The sequence below is a fragment of the Petromyzon marinus genome, chromosome 10, assembly GCF_048934315.1.
Source record: "Petromyzon marinus isolate PM22_M1 ecotype Great Lakes invasive population chromosome 10, UKy_Petmar_22M1.pri1.0, whole genome shotgun sequence".
Lineage (NCBI taxonomy): Eukaryota > Metazoa > Chordata > Hyperoartia > Petromyzontiformes > Petromyzontidae > Petromyzon > Petromyzon marinus.
In genome coordinates this window covers 5360728-5380012 of record NC_133676.1, presented here as the reverse complement: position 1 = coordinate 5380012, position 19285 = coordinate 5360728, and the positions used below count along the sequence as shown (strand labels likewise).

General features: G+C 47.3%; 1 protein-coding gene across 1 annotated transcript in view; it reads right to left on the bottom strand.

Moving 5' to 3' along the window:
• Positions 1-7577: 7577 nt before the first annotated feature.
• The window catches only part of LOC116941051 (uncharacterized), a 44239-nt gene continuing 32531 nt past the window's right edge, over positions 7578-19285 (bottom strand). The window contains exons 9-12 of the mRNA XM_032951642.2: positions 15792-15907; positions 13552-13678; positions 11260-11393; positions 7578-9572 (exon numbers count right to left, since the gene is read on the bottom strand). Coding sequence (XP_032807533.2) covers positions 9441-9572; positions 11260-11393; positions 13552-13678; positions 15792-15907 — 509 coding nt within the window. The 3' untranslated portion in view covers positions 7578-9440. The remainder of the gene's footprint in view (positions 9573-11259; positions 11394-13551; positions 13679-15791; positions 15908-19285) is intronic.

The following is a 19285-nucleotide window of genomic DNA, read 5'->3' as shown; positions in this document are numbered from 1 at the left end:
AAATCAAGGAAAGGAGGAAGCAAATCTTCCTGCCTACCATTAATCCTGGAAACACTGGAAATTCATCTTTTTTTTCTTCCATTCTTTTGCGATGCACGTGACGGCTGCTCGCTCGCTGCGAACACAAAAAAACGGCGGTGCCCCAGTGTCGCCCCCCGTCTTGCGAGCGTGTAGCACTTCTGAATTATTTTTGTTTGTCTGTCTGTCTGTGCAATTAATGCAAACGTAATTAACGGATTTATTGTGGTCTCAGTATTGCGAGAGATAACATGCTGCCTCTGGAGCAGAGGACACCCGTACTGCGTGTTGTTGTTGTGGTTTTTACTCAGGCTTCACTACCGTCATCACCCTACATGATGTGCCTGATCGCATCAGACCTCAGGAGCTGAGCAAAGAGTGAGCCTGGTTTGTATTTGGATGGCAGACTGCCTGGGGACACTCGGTGTTGGGAGGCTCGGGTAGCAAGGCGGGTAAGAGATGGCAGTAACAAGAAATGGAGTAATGATTCTATTTGTGCAGAACTTATCATGCCATCCTCTCATATGTATGGACTTTCTCCAGGCTCTCTGCGGTTCCTGCCGCGTGAAGCAAAAACAATGACTAATGGCACTGCCCAAATACACCCATGCAAGGACTATCAAGAAAAGTAATCATGGTACTCAAGTGAGGCTTTCCTAGAAAATTCAAGGGCATTTATATCAAATGACAGAAAACATGGCCCGGTAGCCCAGGTCGCCTGTTAGTTTGAATCTTCATTCGGGCTGCAAAGCTTTTCCTATGGCAAACTGTCAGGCCTCTGATGAACTCTGGCAATAATGCCACGGTAATTACAGGCTAACTGTGGCCAGCGGGCGCTTCGTGTAAATGCACTGCATGATAATACAATAGAGTGACGGTGATGATGGATGAGGTGTTCATTTCAAAGCCGTCGGGGGAGAGATTTCGCCGACGTTAATGTTACAGAGTGCCTTGCCGTTAGCGGCGAGCGGAGAGCTCATATACCGGAAGCATTACTTGCCTTATAGCAAACCCTTAAGTGGCAGCCCACAAATTGTTAAAGATGTTGTTTAGAAATTGAGAGTTATTTTTTTGTTAGTTTTCTTTGGCCAAACAGCAATAATAATGATGATCTAAAAAAAGTGCAGTCGCAGTGATTTCCCTTCTGCTAAAATTAAACTAAATTATTTTTTATTTTACCAGGTAAGGCCCACCGAGCTATGTAGCGCTTTTTTTAGAAGCGACCTGGCCACAAATGATAGCTCAACGAATCGGCTTATCACGTGGGAATTTATAGCAACCAAATACTCTAAACGCATGTTTCTAAATGTGGAAGGAAAACCCAGAGGACCCGAAGATAAATTCACACGACCACGGGGAGAGAGTCATGCAAACTCCAAATATACAGCAGGCGTCAGGGTCGGGATCGAACCCACGACCTTCTGTATAGCAGGCGAGGAAGTTAACATCTCGCCACCGTGAGCTTTGAGGCATTGGCGTTCGTCTCACGTGTACAGCGGTGTCGAGTCAGTGGTTGGAAATGTCTCATTCATATGGTGCGAACGAGATTCGTCCATAGGACAATCACCAATGATTTTCCCCACAAAGTGGTACTCAATTTTATTAACCGTTGAGCGATGATGGGCTGGGTCGACTCCACACCCTACCCAACCAGGATGTGATCTCACAACCTTGTGATTTGTTAGCCGTGTTACTTTTGAGTCATTCCGACTCAACAGTAATACAATTTGAGAGTTTGTATTTATAATAATCATTATCATCACAAAGGCTGCCTTTCTTCACCGTTGAAAAATACAGAATTTTGATGACATTTCCATGAATAAATACAAAAAAAATGTAAGCTACACTCGGCTTCTATTAAAGAAATAGGATTATCTGGGTATACACTGGAGTTGTGAATCCTTATCGGAATTGTAATTCCAGGATTAAGCGAAAGCGCTGTAATCCAGACAGCGCGGACAAATGCATATTTATAATGGCTGCTTGGTTCGATTTACGCAGACGAAAGACTAACACGGCTTACGAGTAATGTACTGCGTAAATGAAGTTGCACAGGTGACTGACAAGAAAGACCCACTGGAGGTCGAAACTGAAAGAAACCCTTTTTTTTAAATAATCACCTCTTGGCCCCGAGCTGCGAGTGAAAGCGTGCCGCGATTTTGACATCATTTTTCCTTTTCACGGATCAGCGTCAACTGAAAAAAAAAATGAAAGTGTGGAACCTGAGCAGCACAATGCAATTGTGTAGTAATGCAGACCGAGCGTTGCAATGTATCTGGGCTGCTCGCCGTGATAGCTGTGAGTCGTGGCACACTGGTGGAATACGGCCACGGAGAGAGAGAGAGCTATTGATTTTCATTCCTCCTCAATATTTCATCGAGTGAGGCATTCAGAGAACGGCTTCTCGCGTTCACACACGATGTTGTTATGTAAGTGTATTTCTCAGAAATTGTGTTTTCCACCAACTGTAGGTTGTTTGTGAATACGGAGGCAACTGTTGGGAGGCCAGCGAGAGTGAGGCCTAGTTGTAATGATCAGGTCAGGAAACAGGATTGTTACTCACGATATCAATGAACGGTGATGCCTGGGTCGTTCAAAAATAAAATAAAGACGCAGAACAGATGAGATACGTGCATTATTATAATACTTTTGGCGACGATATGCACTTTATGTATTTAGATGGTTGTTTTAGGTTCGATATGGTAATGCGGTCAGCGATAAGTTTTGACATTGTTTGGCACGAATCCTTGGATTCTTGAATGACATTCACCACGGGAGCGATTCAAGCCACGAGCCGTCCACAGACTTTCGCTTCGTCCTTGCGACGGCGCGAATATTTTATATATATATTTTTTACTCGCCGCATGATTTACACAGTGGGGGCCAGAGGTTACAAAACCCTTTAAACCAATGTTTAATTGTTAGCACAGGTGTGCGAGCGACGCGCTTTCAGAATTTCAAGTGGCGATTGTGTTCTCTGGCCGTATGGGCCATTTGCCCATCAGACTTCTTCACTGGTGCGGGAGGAGGAGGGGGGTAGCGGGAATTGATTAACAAAAAAAAGCAATTTCGCCGAGGCACAGCAGGTGTCCTGGTGCGAGCTGGAGTGGCCCTCTCTCTTCATGTTACGCGCGCGCGCTCACATTAGCGGCGAAATTAATTTCGTTTTGTCATGACCGTTATTTTCTGGGAAACGATAAGTGGGCAAGGACGCGCGCGACGTTTATCCAAGGCGGTGCCGTCCGTGTCGACGACGCGCTTCGACAAAGGAGGCGGCCGTAAACATGTTTTATTTTTTCCAGGAATTAAAAGAATAAGAAAAATGAATTACGCGTGGCGCATAATTGAATGCGTAAATATGCAACAACAACAAATTTTGACCCGCGGCTTGAGTTTGCATGGCGGGTAGAGAGGGAATAAGAAACGAAAGGAGCGGGTCACGTGACGTGTGGGGCCCACGAGGTGAGCCGTTCGCTAATAGGTACCTGCTAAACTACACTTTGTAGATTGTTTTTTTTTTAATAAAACATTTGTTAAACAATTCAAATTTCCAAAACTTCTTGGGTCATCCTTATAGCTGTTGTCTTCTTTTTTTAGTCATTTTAAGACAAGGCTTTTGTGCAGTAGTTCAAAGTAGCATTGCATTTAAATTGAAACGCTCCAGTAATCTATGTTCGCCCCACAGGTTGGCATAAACAAATATACGGTATCAAAATCACTCGTGACTTGAAGGTGATGTTAAGCTTTTACACCCTGAAAATACAATTCACTCACAGTGTCAGCAGCGGATGGGTAAATTACTCAGCGAGTTCTAAGTGACAAATGCGATTAGCACAGTTGGCTACGTACGGTGCGAAATAAGTTCAACATGCATATTCCTTCCGTGTGTACGCTGTGTTCATGCTGGATGGAAACAAGGTCAACAGTTAATCGGGACCCAAGTCGCATGGGGAAATGTGGCGACGCTAATTCTTAGCTCAGAGGCGACAGAATTAAAGCCGATCTCTCCGGCGTGCCAAGCTGCCAATCAGAGACATTGGCTGGAACCCAACAGGCGTGACTAATAGGGGAAACAGGAGCTAAATCATAATTCAACCGGTCAGGTGGCTCAGCGGTAGATGCGAGCGGCTTGCAATCAGGATCGACTTAGCTCATGATCCCACTGGGGTCGATAAAATATTGACCACTTTGTGAATAATTCAGCTGTGGTTGTCTTATAGATAGACTCACCCCCATCATAGGAACGTGGAATTTCCACCCCATGCTCAGGACTTTAAACAGGAACTGAGTATCGCTTTATTGCTCATTTGAGCCGAACATAACTCTGACTCGACTTATGTAATGAGTCACAGCCCCCAGCTATTAGATGAATTGTCAAAATTCGGGCTGTAATTTTAGAATTATCAGATGGGGTTTTTTGTCAACGGTTTTACTTAACTTGACTCCTGTGTTTGTCGTGATCAAATCTTGTAATCAAAATTTCGTCCACTTCCCGTTGTCCAATCAATTCCAAATGTTGCACACGTACTCAGATCCGGTGACAATGCATGCCTGTATCAAAATAGGCATAAATTAATCAATTAATTCGCTACTTTAAAGCAATTTACATTTTGTATGGACGCCTTTTTATTTATATATATTTGTGTAGGTAAAAATACACCGCGGTCCCTAAACTCTCGAATCGCCTCGCCCAAGAAGCAGGCGCCACGTGTCTCAGGCGCGCCTGCTCCGTGTCCACGAGTTACAGAAGTAATCTATTATTTAAAGTGTTGATGTGGGAGCAGGTGCGCATCATTGACGTAATTCTCGACCGTGAATTAAACGAAGCTGTTAATAAAACCGTTGTTATAAAAAAATATTTTTAAGGAGTTCCTTCCAAATGTTGGTTTGGAATAATGTCATAACATGTAAACATTGAGACATTATAATCATCATCTCAGACTTACTGATGACACAGTCGTTTATAAAACAATGAGACGCAGGCAACTTTTGAAAAACTTCACGAAGGTGGTCGCAAAAGTTGAGCAAAACAAAAGCCACGGCCAACGAGTTCTCTCATTAAACAGAACCCAATATTTGCTGGGGGGATTATCTCACGGATTTATTTGATTTTATTATTCGAGGCAAAGTCTCCCCACTGAGACATGAGCGATCATTCAAATATAAATTTATCATAGTTCGTTTTTAAGTTTAATACATGCTTTTTGATTTTGCAGTACTGATGGTGTGGTTTTGTTTGACGGACGTGTCCCCATATCAATGGAGCTGTTGCTTGAATCAAGCTATCTGCTTAGTGCAGTCCCACTGAGTGAATCCAATGATCGCGAAGCTGTTGCTCGCAAGGTTTATTATTTTAGAGTTGTTTCCACAATCACCCCTGCCTACCTCTCCACTCTCATCTCACTCTACTCCCCCCAACGCACTCTCCCATCTCTCTCATTCCCCCTAAGCACTCTCCCACCTCACCCCTCTCATCTCGCTCTACTCCCCACGATGCACTCTCCTCACGTTCCACTCTCAACTCCATCTACACCCCCTCCACGCACTCTCCACTCCATCAACTGAGGCTCTCTAATTAATCCCCCTCTCAGCCTCCCCTCCTGCCATCATAGTCTAGAACGACATGACCCCTCAGCCGTCCGTGCTGTTAACTCCCTGTTCAATTCAAGGCGCAAGACCATTATTTCCCTTCGCCCACTGTTTCTGCATTTCGTCTTAGAATTCAGTCGCAATTGAGACGCCAGGTAAGATCCGAATGGTGCGCAACTCTATTTCATGCCCGCACATCTTCCGGTACAAATGCTCTTTTTTTATCGCCGACATTTCCGATGACAAGTTGCCCCACACTTAAGTGGCAGTATATTGATTTCCACTTGTTACGTGGCGACGGTTCAATTGCGTCGCTTAAGGGTAGAGAGTAATACAGCCCCTCGACGATTCGGCAACATTCCTTTGGCCTTTCTAGATTTAAAGCTTTCGTGACTGCTAGGTTCCATACTCTTTGGTTCTATTGGGTAAAGTCACGTAGGTGAAAATAAAATAGCAAAAAATCACGACGTTTCGGCCACAACACAAGCGGCCTTCATCAGGTGAAGGGACGAGACTGTCTGGTGGACAGCGCTGGAGTGAGAGAAGCCACGCTTAGATCACGACCTTTAAGCTGTGTGAGAAGAAAAGAGTATGGATCCTAGCAGTCACGAAAGCTTTAAATATAGAATTGATAACCTCTATGGGGAGGGCTTTCACCTATCTGTTAGAGCTTTTAACAGACAACGGGACAAGAAGTCACAGCTCATCGAGACGCTGACCTTCCTCAAAAGATGCCGCGATCACAAGGTAATACCCATCGCTTTCACACTCACTTCTGCTGCTGTATCTTCTCCGAATTCTAAACAGATTCTGCTCCTTTGTCAAGGCACTTTGTTTCCTCTCACACAGCTTAAAGGTCGTGATCTGAACGTGGCTCTTTCACTCCAGCGCTGTCCTACCAGACAGTCTCGTCCCTTCACCTGATGAAGGCCGCTTGTGTTGTGGCCGAAACGTCGTGATTTTTTGTTATTTTATTTTCTCCTACGTGACTTTACCCAATAGAACCAAAGAGTATTCCTTTGGCCTCCCTGAGCGCGCATGGGGGGAGGGGTGCACCTTTACCCTTTGCATGCGTTGAAAATTCCAGGCATTTACTCCGGCCCGTAGATCCGAGCGCGACAATTCTCTCACCAGCTCTTTAATATCCAGTCGGCAATGCAGGGATTGGCCCAGCGGTGCTTCCAGTTAAAAGTCGCGATCCGCGCGCGCCTCGCATCTCCTTGCCCAGCTGTATCGATCTACGGACGCCCTGGCATAAAATCGTGCACAAATTTGTGCCATCAATTACAAAGCTTGACTTTTTTGATAGTGCCTGGGAGTCAAATTAATTTTCCACGGCACTTGACAGATGTGTTCCCCCCCCCCACCATGCATTATGAGTAATGTGTTGACACGTCTCCCGCCTCAAAGCAAAATCTTTCACAAAGATGTCAAACATTTGAGAGTATGAAATATATATTTGTACCGGAATATAACGTGTTTAAATAATGCAGCACGTCCGTGCAGTTGTACGAATTGGACCAATAGCCCAGCTGCCTTTGTGTTAAATTAAACTTGTGCAGGCATTTCATTCTTTTATTTATTTGCTTGCTGCACGTAAAGCCTGCTAATACGATCATACCACTGCAGAGAGATGGATAGTAAATTAAGGCCAACGTTAAACAAATAATTGTACGATCCATTTAATTTTCCTTCCAGATTTTTTTACTCCGTTTTGTCTACCGCTGTATTGCTTCCACAGAAATTAGAAGCACTTTTCAGACCTGTTACATGACCGTACGGGGGGGGATATAAAAAAAAGTAATTGCCTCCTCATTATTTAGCAAAGGTTCCTTTGTCCGTGGAAATGTCAATTGCGTCGCGCATTTCCAATTGCACAGCGGAGGTAATAGATTACATTTAATCAAAACGCTGCCAAAACAATTGTCCCGCTTATTGGAAAGCACTAAAACATTTAAAAAAAGGCCGTGTGATACTCAAGGGCTGGATGCATTTAATGAAGCCGACGAGTAGGGAATCGACGTCGCGTGTGTGAATGAGCCATCGGCTCCTGCAGACGTCAGCGTTGACCAACAGCAGCCGTGTCGCTTGACCAGCCCCTTCATTTATCACCGTCATCATTTGTCATCGCGCGTTCTTAAATTCGTAAACGACACGAGTTTTAGCATTTCATTTGAAGACCGCAAAGACAAGTCATGTCAAGTGTTTTTTTTAGTTTGCAATTTCTTTCGGTTTAATCCAAAACTTACATCGAATACATACACATATATTGTTGTTGTTGTGAGACAAAAAAATAATAAAACTGGCCTCGGTTTCACGTTGTGTAAAATTCTGCAACTTCGGTCAATATTTTCCACAACACACCCCGATGTCTTCATTAACGACAATTGCGCAGAGAGAAAAGTCGATACTTTCGGGCAATTTCATCGCGATGCGAGTGCAGTTTTTTTTTCTACTTAAAAAAATAAACAGTCGACAGATTTCATTGTTACCGCATCAAAAATATTGCAATCAATGCCATCGCTAAGAGGTGCTTACCATTGATCACACACACGCATTCAGGCAACATCGCGGGGCCACAGAAGAAGTTTCATTACAAACAAAACAGCCAATGTTTTGGAGACACGAGGAGTGATGCGATCTGCCTTTCAGTTTCACCACTGCTCCTCTTTTAAGCACAAAGTGTTGCGAACTATATTCTTGGTTTTGATTTAAAGCTTTCGTGACTGCAGGGATTCACTATTCTTGGTTCTTTCGGTAAAGTCACCACGTAGAAGGGAAACGATAAAATAATACAAATAATGTTTTTTTAAATAATAAAAAATAATTCTTTATATTTTTATTATTTTGTTATATCCCTTCTGCATGACTTTACCGAAAGAACCAAGAATATGAATCCCTGCAGTCACGAAAGCTTTAAATGGAAAAATGCTGCGAACTAATGCAAGGGAGTGCAGCAACTTTGCGTAGTATTTTTAACGACTTCATTTTATTACCCTGCACCATTTCAAGTTATGAAACGTGCCCATACGTACGACAGAAAGAGCGATCGGAAAATGTATCATGCGCGGGATTAGTCAATAAACTTCGAAGTAATAACGAACCTGTTGAGGAGAAAGATTCCCTTCGAATCACTCGCGGCGATGATACCGCAGGGTAAAGGCAATGATCATCTTCAAAATAAAACCCCAACATTTCACAACGGTGAGATATTCGAATCAACTGCCGCACCTCACCGCAGGTACGAGCAGCGCCGGTCGGCACTGCATACCAAACACATCCGGAACACTCGAGGGACAAATCACTTACCAAGCGTGGTTATAAACTAACACTACTTTCCAGCGTGCGCTTGAATTCGAGGGTATTTCACTCGGCAGCACTGGTGCTGTCGAGGCGGCTGTCGGGGCTCAAAAGAGGTCTGCAGATTGAACCAACAGTGCTTTGATACTCTCATTCGCGTCTGCAAGTTTTGGGCAATGCCTCGATGAATTCGGTGCGGTTGCCAACGGAGCGAGTCCCTCACAGCAACACATCTTTACACCACAGTTTCATCCATCTTGGATCGTCTCTACGAGCGACATCACGGCCACCCCCCCCCCCCCCCCCCCATTATCACGGCGGACAGCCAGAGGGGACAGAGCTAACTCTTTCATAAAAAAAAAACGGACGTAGGAGACGCTCGATGGACACTGGAGGCGCGAGCGAGCGCACGCGCGTGTGCGGCACGGCCGCTCCCGAAAGATGTAGCTCACTCGCGGTCGCTCCGCGTTGAGAGTTTGCGGTCGGCGGCGGCGGCGGCGGCGCGCCGTCGGTGCCGCGGCCGTCGCCGGGGCTCAGCGCTTTCGCTCGCTGTAGAACACCAGGAACGAGGACATGGTGATTTCGCCGGGATTTTGCTTCGGGTTGGGGTCGCTACCGTTGAACCAGCCGTAGTAAGCGACGGTGTTGCTTGCCGCGCGTTCCACCTGCGTGCGTGCGTGCGTGCGAACAATGACGCAGACACAAAGACAAAGGTCCCCCGTGTAGCAGCGCAGACCGCCGGGGGCAAGCGATGTTGTGCATTGTACAGCCCTTTGTCAAATTCTCCGCTTCCTTCTAAACGTACGGCTGATGTAGATGCAGAGCAAAAACTGCAGTTTCACATTCAGGTGGTCAAGCCAGACCACCTGAATGCTTCCCCATGCTTCGTGAGTTTTGAGGGTTATTTAGCCATACTTCACCACGCTGGTCAGTGCGGGTTGGTGAATTCGGAGGGTATAAATGAAGTGGGTTCGTGTGCGGACGATGGATGGATTGTTGCATTGTCGGAATCAGGAGAGGTTGATGGCATCTCGGCAAGGCCTTCATGCAGCAGCAGCAGTCGATTGATCGTGGCTGATGATTGAGACGAATTGGAAATGAACAACATTCAAATGGAAATGATGCTAAGAAGCAGGGAGATGGATCGGTTGTATTAAATTGTATAGATATTCACTAACAAACAATTTTGTAATTTAATTATGAAATTTGTTCAATTCCGGTAGAAACAATTTATGTACATGGTGTGAATTTGTATAACAGGCGTCAAGCCAAGTCAATTTATTTATTTGATAACAGCACATATAAATACATTTGCATTAGCAAGCCCAAGCACAGCGTAAAATGTGAACTGGCTTAACCTCCTCAATGGAACTGAGACATTGGCTGGAAGCAGCCATTTCAATGATTATTCAATGAACAGTTGGTGTCATTTGAAACTAAAATAAATGCCATTAACGTTAGCTAAAACCTACAACGAGCGCGTCCGTTTAATTAATTCATTCATGCAGATACCGGGTGAAATAATGGTTGCGAAAAGATACCAAGTTCAATAAAGGAAGCTCCAATTTTTCATCTAACTTCCAGCGATTGTTTTTTTATTTTAACGCAATTACATCCCGAAGGAAAAAAACGATCGCGTTGTGGACGATCTCGCAACAGCGAATCATTCCCAGGGGGAAATCGGGGCCGAGGGCTCCTCCCAATGGCAACACAACGGCCGACTGACAACTCCGCCACTTGGAAGTCCGGCGCGCTCGCGGTCATAAAAAAATGAAGTAGGCCCCGTAATTTCCGCCTGCCATGATTACCAACCATCGTGGGAGAACTCGGAGCACAGCGGATTAATTTGCATACAAATAGAAAAGATTGGTAAATCACGCAATATTTCTCGCCTAATATATCCCGGCTCTGCAGGTATGTATTGTATGTATGTTGAACTTCTTTCGCACCATACGTAGCCAACCGCACTAATCTAAGGTGCGGGCGAAGGAGGACAAACTAAACAGAAAAAAAAGCCGTTGTAAAGAAATGAGTTTTCAATCGAGATTAAAAAAGCGCATAGCTCCAGTGGATTTCGAACATCAGAAGGAAGGCGCTCCAGATGGCCACAGGAACCGCATCTGAAAGTGAGTGATGCGATGGCCATCTTTGTTCGACGGCGAGCCAAAAGCCGCTATGAGGATGACCAGACTTCACGTGATGATGGGCTATGCTCCTTGACGCGTAGACGGTCCGCTCTCTTCCGTGGCAAGTCGGCACGCGCCTCGTAGTAGCCACAGTCGGCGCGTGGTTTGCGAGCGCCGGATCGAGAAAACACCGGCGTGAGGGCAACGCTCGTGTGACCGAGCAAACCTGCGAGGTGATGTCCACCCTCCACGGCTCGACCTCCTGCCCGTCGCACCAACCGTTCCTTCCGTACAGCCAGGTGCCGTGCTCGTTGGGAACCACGCCGGTCGTCACGCGCTCCGCACACCCCAGCGGCGTTCCTGCAGCGGGCATCCGGCGAGAGACGCACACAACGCCGACGATTCTCTCTCTTGCCCCCCCACCACCACCCCTTAGGAAGTGGCCTACCGTGGGTGCCAAGGGCCCAGCGGCACGGGATTACATTGGGCCCTCCCCACCATTCCAATTTGCCCTATATTTCTATCGTCCGATGCCTGGACCTCTTGGGGCCAAGCCCACGAGTCCCCGGCGCAGTTGCATTGCCTGCACACTCAATCGCACCTGCGGTTAGGACGGTTGGCTACGGACGGTGTGAAAGAAGTTGAACATACACCCATACGGCTATGCCGTTGCACTACACACACTACATAAACACACACACCACATATATACACATTACAGTATATATATGCACCCACTGCTTTTTTTTAGTTTGTTGTCCTTTCCTCGCACCTCCGACCAGCACGGTTGGCTATGTATGGTGCGAAAGAAGTTCAGCATACATACATTCCATATAGACACGCAGGATATATGTACACTATATAGTACACACACTGCACATAAAATCAGTGGCATAGCGTGGTTGGGATGGGGCCTGGTGCAAGGAATGACTTGGGGGCACGTACCTCCCTTCGCGTACGTACGTATGTACCTTGACCGTCTTTCGCACCGTACGTAGCCAACCGTGCAAGCACAGCTACCTCAACAAGAGGACAATCCTGGCAAAAATCAAGGACCAGGATGAACCCCTTTTTGCTGCCGTTCCGTCGATGGTCTCAACCGCCTGCCACGTTCCTTTCGTAGCGATGTCTCCCGCCCAAAGCCCACTTACACTTTGACGAACAGTCAAGATTATGCCCCGATAACTTTGCGTTTCTTCACCAATCTACGGGTTTCTCTTTCAAGTCTCGCGCTGTTAATTCCCAGCATGCACCTCTCCGTAACTCTTTGCGTGCTTTCATAGCTTCCGTACGTTTCCAAACAAAACAGACAAAAGACAAATAAACTGACACTCGCATATAAATGCAAGCGCTTGCATGCCAGCGCCATAATATGCAAGAGCTGAGTCGTTCACTCGCCACTTGTAATAAACCTGTACCACAATGTTCAGCACTCTCACGTCGCTTTCCCGGAGATTGGCTCGCAAATACTTTCTGCGTTTGTGTCACATTTGTTTGATGTAACAGGAAACCGTAAGGTGCTGAAGAATTTCAAAACTTACAATGTAAGATCATCCGGACTACTGTTTGCAATGCACCGCTGTGTTTATCACTCTCACCACGTTCTGGAGATAACCGATGGGATACTTTACGGATTTCTATACAACTACTTTTTGTGTTTAGTTTATTGTCCTTTCCATGCACGGTTGGCTATGTAAGGTGCGAAAAAAGTTCAGCATACATACATGAAACATGTCAACGCAAGATAATAAGAATTTTAACTCATAACGTGTCGCCAATTATTTGCTCGGAACCACAGACAAGCAGGAAGATGCAGCAGCCACGTGATGCCAACAATTACCCAAGCTCTGTGATCCTCTATATATACTTAAGTGTTAAATAACCAATTAAAGCGTGCTTACATGTGGAGAGGAAACTTGCAGCACCCAGAGAAAACCCACGCATGCAAAGGGGAAACGCTCTATCCCGTACAGAACGAACAAGTGTAGTCCACATTTTTGTGTTACGGCCAACGAGAAAGGCCGGTTATAAATTTAACTCTGAAAATGTTTATATTTTTACAGTGAAGGTCCACTGAGCTAAAAAGCACTTTTTCAGAAGCGACCTGGCTATCGCAAATTATCACTCAATTAAGTGGCTTATCACGTTGAAATTTATAGCAGCCAAATAATACTCTAAAACGCAGGTTTCTAACTGTGGAGGGAAAAACCGGAGGACCCGAAGAAGAATCCACGCGACCATGGGGAGAACACGCAAATTCCAAATATACAGGCATCAGGGTCGAGATCGAACTCACAATCTCCTGTATACCAGGCGAGGTCATTAACATCTCGCCACCGGTCTGGCACCTGGACACCCTTATGAAGGGAGTTTTGCAACATTCGTGCGGTGATCCACCAAACCTTGCTGCTACCTCCACAGCGCTGGGTCACAGGCAGCCACGTGTGGCGTAGCCACGGCCGCAGGGCGAGCTAAACAAAAAACGTCGTGCTTTTGGGAGCATCGTGTGCTCCGGTACCTGCGTTGTTGAACGTTATGGAGTTGGTGAACCTCCTGTTGACGACAAAGTGGTGGGACGTCACGCAGAACTCTCCGCAGCCATGCTCGTCGCTGCCGTGCCCCGTTATAACGGCGTAGAGCTCCACCTGCGGCAATCCCATTACGCGAGGATTAATAAACCTATTAATAAATCAATTGACAGGCAGAAGGTCTCATCGATCTTCCATGGCGTGCATCGCGAATGGCCCCCGGAAGTGGGATTTTAATAGCACGTGGGCCTTCAACTAAGCGTGATTTATTGAGCGCAATACACCCCCCCCCCTCCCCCCAATTAGGCCTATTGGCTTTTTTTATGGGCGCGATGTGCAGACAAAACGTTCCAATAACCGTGGACAGGGCCTTGGGCCCTCTGGGCAGGACTCGCTCATCTCGTACGCCGCGCCGCGATCAAGGGAGCGCCGAAACTCATTACGCCTTTCAACGGGTTGGCGATAAAGTTGCTCGGCGTGGCGTTTTTACGCGGCGTGTTTATGGTACCATCGCGGGCTCCATCACACTGTGTGTGCATTTGTGTGGCTGGGTGTGGGTGCTGGCCACCCACCCCCTCGTGTGCCGTGCCGACTTTCATAGGTGATACCCAACAGCACCTGCCCCAACAGTCTGTTAAGGCTGTACGAGAGGTCTTGTGCGTTTCAGGTGAAAAGTTCAGGAGCACCGCCACTCTTAACCCACAACAAATATGCTCCCTATGAGTTTATTGCCTGTGAGATTTACCGTGCCCATAGGGCAATGCGTTACCGTCGCAAGCAGCACAGAAACAACAGCAGCAACAAAAAAAACCAATCATAATTTCCATGTCACGTCCCTTATATCAGCCCAGTCCCTGCAGGGTAGTGCGTCGTAATGAAAATGCTATAGTCGACCCCAAGAGGCTTGTGAAAAATTGGCTGGCTTTAGCAATATGTACACGCATTGTAAATATGCCACGGCCGCTCTCTCTCTCTCTCCGTCAGTCCGTTCGCGCGTGCATCGTCAAGATAGCTGATGCCTTCGACCTGAGAATTGATTCAGACGCCCACAGGCGGCTACCGGACGTGACTAGGCATCTACCGGACGTGACTAGGCAGCTATTTGACGTGACTAAGCGGCGATCGGATGCGACTGCGTGGCATGTGACAGCGGGCCTCTGTCCGGCCGTGGGGCTCAACGGGACGTTACCAAGGGAGCAACGTGAATGCCCAGGCTTCGTAAAAGCCCAGGGAGAGGAGGAAGGGGTGGGGGGGGGGCACGTGGCGATCGTCGTGTGACTGTGTGACTCATGGCGGGCCCGGCACATGTTTCAAACGACAAATGGAACCGTTGTTATTATGTTAATTCTAATCGAACTGTTCGATATGCTTTCAAGAACCCCCATTTCATGCCATTTTAATTGTTTACTTCAAACATCGCATTTCATTTAACAGCGACTGTCATGGTTTTGTTTTGTTCGCTGCAATGTTAATTTACTTTATGAATGCGGTGCGTCCGTGAGGATATCCACTCATATTGTCATGTCAACCGCGCTGTGTTCAAAACCACCACACCTGAAGGTCAAAACGCTACTCATTCTCTCCGCTGTTCCGCTCTGGAATTCTCTCACCCATCGTCTATTTCCCACCCCCCCCCCCCCCCCGCCCAAGTTCTTGCATCCTCGCCCAAATCGCGAAAACGTGTCAACTTCTTTGTCTATTACGGCTTTAAAAGGGCTGTTTGTTGCCGGCCGCTTGGCGTTCTGGTGCTTTGGGGCCTATGCTCAGCAACTGCAGTAAAAAAAAAAGATGAAAGCCAGCGCAGAGATATCACACGTCACGTGTTGGGAACATGGCATGATAAAATATATTATTATATATAAGATCATACACATTACCGTAACACGGATATGCTATGCGCAGGCGTGATGGGCATGTATCGTCAAAGCAATAACATTGAAAGTGATCTCACCGAGCACCTTGCCAGTCAAAGAGTTAACAGCACGCGGCGAGAGCTGCGCTCACAAACAGCAGGAAGGCAACAACTCGTCTGGCCTGGCGGTGCGATGTCACGTGACCAACGCACCCCGCAATAATTCACGAGGCCCTCATGTTGCGATGGCCACGTGACATTTCACGCCGAAACATCTTTAATTGTTCATCAGCCTGCGCGTGTTCTCCCGTTGAGACGGGGGGGGGGGGAGATTTTTCTTCTTATCATTTACACGAACTTTTGGGATTAAAAATTTACCTTGACGGTGGCTGGAGGGATGCTGAACAGCACCGGCAAATATTTCTTGTTGTAGCTGCTGTTGAAGGTGCCTCCAGTGAAGAGAGGTTTCACCTTGACGGGGAACAATGCTCCATCTGTCCCCCGTGGAAAAGAAAGAAAAAACGTCAATTAATATCACGGTTTTCAACATCTCTCATGAGCGCCATCGTTTCAGAGTCTTGTTGTTGTTGTTTTTCAATTGTGAAAATGCTTCCAGGGGCTGCGCTGACTCGCAATCAAAACGAAATGCCACCCTAAATGGGCCTCTGTTTACCATTTGAATTATTTATCTGACCTTTCAAATCTATTAAAGTGAATGGTCGCTCGCATAATGAATGCAGTTTACCCCGCTCCGTATTTTGAGCTGCGCGCTCAGACAGAGACGAGGACTCTCAGTGGAGCCTGCCGGTGAGACGGCAATGCGTCGATCATCATTCGTTCTTCAGCTCACGATACGTGTGTAGATTTGCGTCTGTACGGGATATTGCACGGAATAGTTTTAGTAGTTATTCAGTTCAAATATACTCCATTGTTGACTTAAAACTTTCGTGACTGCAGGAATTCATATTCTTTGGGTCTTTCGGTAAAGCCACGTAGATAGAAAAAAAAAAATTCACGACGTTTCGGTCGCAACAAAAGCAATCGTCATCAGGTGAAAAAATATAGCTGGAGAGCTGCTGAGGCAGGATGTTATATAGGTTTGAGATGGGCGTAGCCCAAGGGTAAGTGGGCGGGGCTAGAGATGGAATATGCATGTCAATGTAAGATCAGAGAGCTGCTGAAGCAGGATGTTATATAGGTTTGAGATGGGTGTAGCCCAAGGGTGAGTGGGCGTGGCTAGAGATGGGTGTAGCCCAAGGGTAGGTAGGCGTGGCTTGAGATGGGTGTAGCCCAAGGGCAAGTGGGCGGGGCTAGAGATGGAATTTGCATGTCAATGTAAGATCGGAGAGCTGCTGAAGCAGGATGTTATATAGGTTTGAGATGGGTGTAGCCCAAGGGTAAGTGGGCGTGGCTAGAGATGGGTGTAGCCCAAGGGTAGGTAGGCGTGGCTTGAGATGGCTGTAGCCCAAGGGTAAGTGGGCGGGGCAGAGATGGAATTTGCATGTCAATGTAAGATCGGAGAGCTGTTTTATCTCCATGACGACGAAGCTGTGGAAGTGGCCATTGTATTGTGAGAGATTAGCATGTCAATGTAAGAAAACCACCGTAATGGTGGCTGTGTTAACGAGACATTTAGCCTGTTAATGTAAGTTTAGCATGTCAATGTAAACTAAGCGACATGTCTCGGACCGTGTTCGTGAACACTAGGCAGATCTGAAACACCGTAGGACCAATACCTCGGCCGTGGCTGATCATTGTTTTAACGCTGTGGGCTCACACGAAATTAATTTTTCCAAGACGAAGGTGCTCTGCAAACCTACTGGCTATCAACAAAGATTAGTTAATGAAGCCATCCAGATGTATAAACACACACAATTTCAACCAGGAAGATGGGTACAAACTGAGCAATCATTGGAAGGACGTTATTAACCAGCTTAATCTAGATTTGAAGTTGTCATGACTGCAGGGATCCATACTCTTTGGTTATTTTGGTAAAGTCACGTGGGTATAAAATAAAATAAATTAAATCACGACGTTTCGGGGGCAACACAAGTGTCCGTCATCAGGTGGGACAACCACAGCAAGGAACAATTGCTGAAGTCGCCAAAAGGGCTGCTGTAACAAGAGGCTATATAGGTAAGAGGGGGGAGGAGCCAGGGAGGAGAGATAGAGAGGGGGGTGTGGGGTAGGGGGAGTGGAGCGCTACCAAGTGGAGTGCTACTAGTAGCGCTCCACTTGGCAGCACTCCACTCCCTCTACTCCACACCCCCTGCGCTATGAACCTGGCGACCCGAGTTCGATTCCCGCTCACGACCAACACCAGTGACGATTATCTGAACCGGTCCTGGACCTCCCCTAGGTCGACTCAGCCTGAAATGAGTACCTGGTGCAATGTGTAAACATCGCCACTGGGGAGACAAAGGCGGTCGGGCGTGGTGCTGGCCACCCACCCCCTCGTGTACCGTTCCGGCCTTCATAGGTGCTCGCTAACAGCACTTGTCCCTACAGTCTGTTAAGGCTATACGGGGGATATTTGTCTTGTGTGAAAGTGTGTGTGTGAAAGTGTGAGTGTGTGAAAGTGTGTGTGTGAAAGTGTGAGTGTGTGAAAGTGTGTGTGTGTGGGGCCTATGATACCATCAGTAGGCCTGGGCTCTGGGTTGTTCTTCGTGCTTTTGGAGGACCTGACCCTCTGCTCACGATCATTAACGACCTTCATGATGGTGAGCGGGCCCGGGTAAAACTACATGGCTGGGAGTCAGAGCCGTTCCCTGTACACCTTGGGGTGCGACAGGGATGTCCTTTGGCTCCCACATTATTTAACATCTATTTTGACCACGTAGTTCGTGAAGCCTTCAATAGCTGTACCGGGGGAATCTCCATATGGTACAGATATAATGGGAGGCTGATCGATGCCCGGGTGCGGTCAAGGGATGGCTCCCTATTGCTTAACCACGTTATGTATGCTGATGATTTGGTAATAGCTGCTCATTCAGAGGAGGAGTTGGAGATGCTGCTGCTGAGACTGGAGTGTGCCACTAAGAGGTGGGGCCTTACCATCAGCCCCACCAAAACTAAGCACCTGCCTGGGTATTTTGTACCATCGGACACTTCACCCCCACAACTCCCAATCGGTGATGGGGCAGTTGTGCAGAGAGTGGAGAGTTTCCCATACCTGGGCAGTGTGCTTATGACCGGCTCCAGTTTAACAGCAGAGGTCTCACTCCGAATCAGTCGAGCGGCAATATCTTTTCATCGGTTGCGTAACGCTGTGTGGAAGCTACCTGGTCTGTCACTCCGCACTAAGCTTCAGGTCTTCTCGGCCACGGTCATTCCCTCCCTTCTCTACGCTTGCGAAACGTGAACCCTCCTAATGGAACATCTTCGCTGGTTAGAAACATTTAGGCTGGCCTGCCTACGATCCATCCTGGGTTTAACCAGACTGGATTGTGTGAGGAGCTCACAAATCCTTGAAAGATCTAGGCAAGGTCCCATCGGTGAGCTCCTCCGGCGGGCAAGGCTGCGATGGCTGGGTCATGTAGCCCGCATGCCCAGCCACCGCATGCCGAAACAGCTTTTGTTCGGCCGGATTGAGGGGGCTAAACGGGCGCGGCACGGGCTAGAGAGGAGATGGAGTGATGTGGTACAGGAGGACGTGGAGCTGAGTGGACTTGCCAATGACTGGTACCAGCAGTGTCAAGATCGGCCTCTGTGGAGGAGGCTCGTGAAGGACGCTGCTGGGCAGTTGGAGGTAGTCGCCCTCCAACAACAACGGAGGGCGGAGGAGCGACGCTCACTACAACGAGCGGAGCGCTGGGTGGCTGAAGCACAACGGGTTGGCACAGTAGGAGGCACAGGTGGTGCATCAGCCAGTC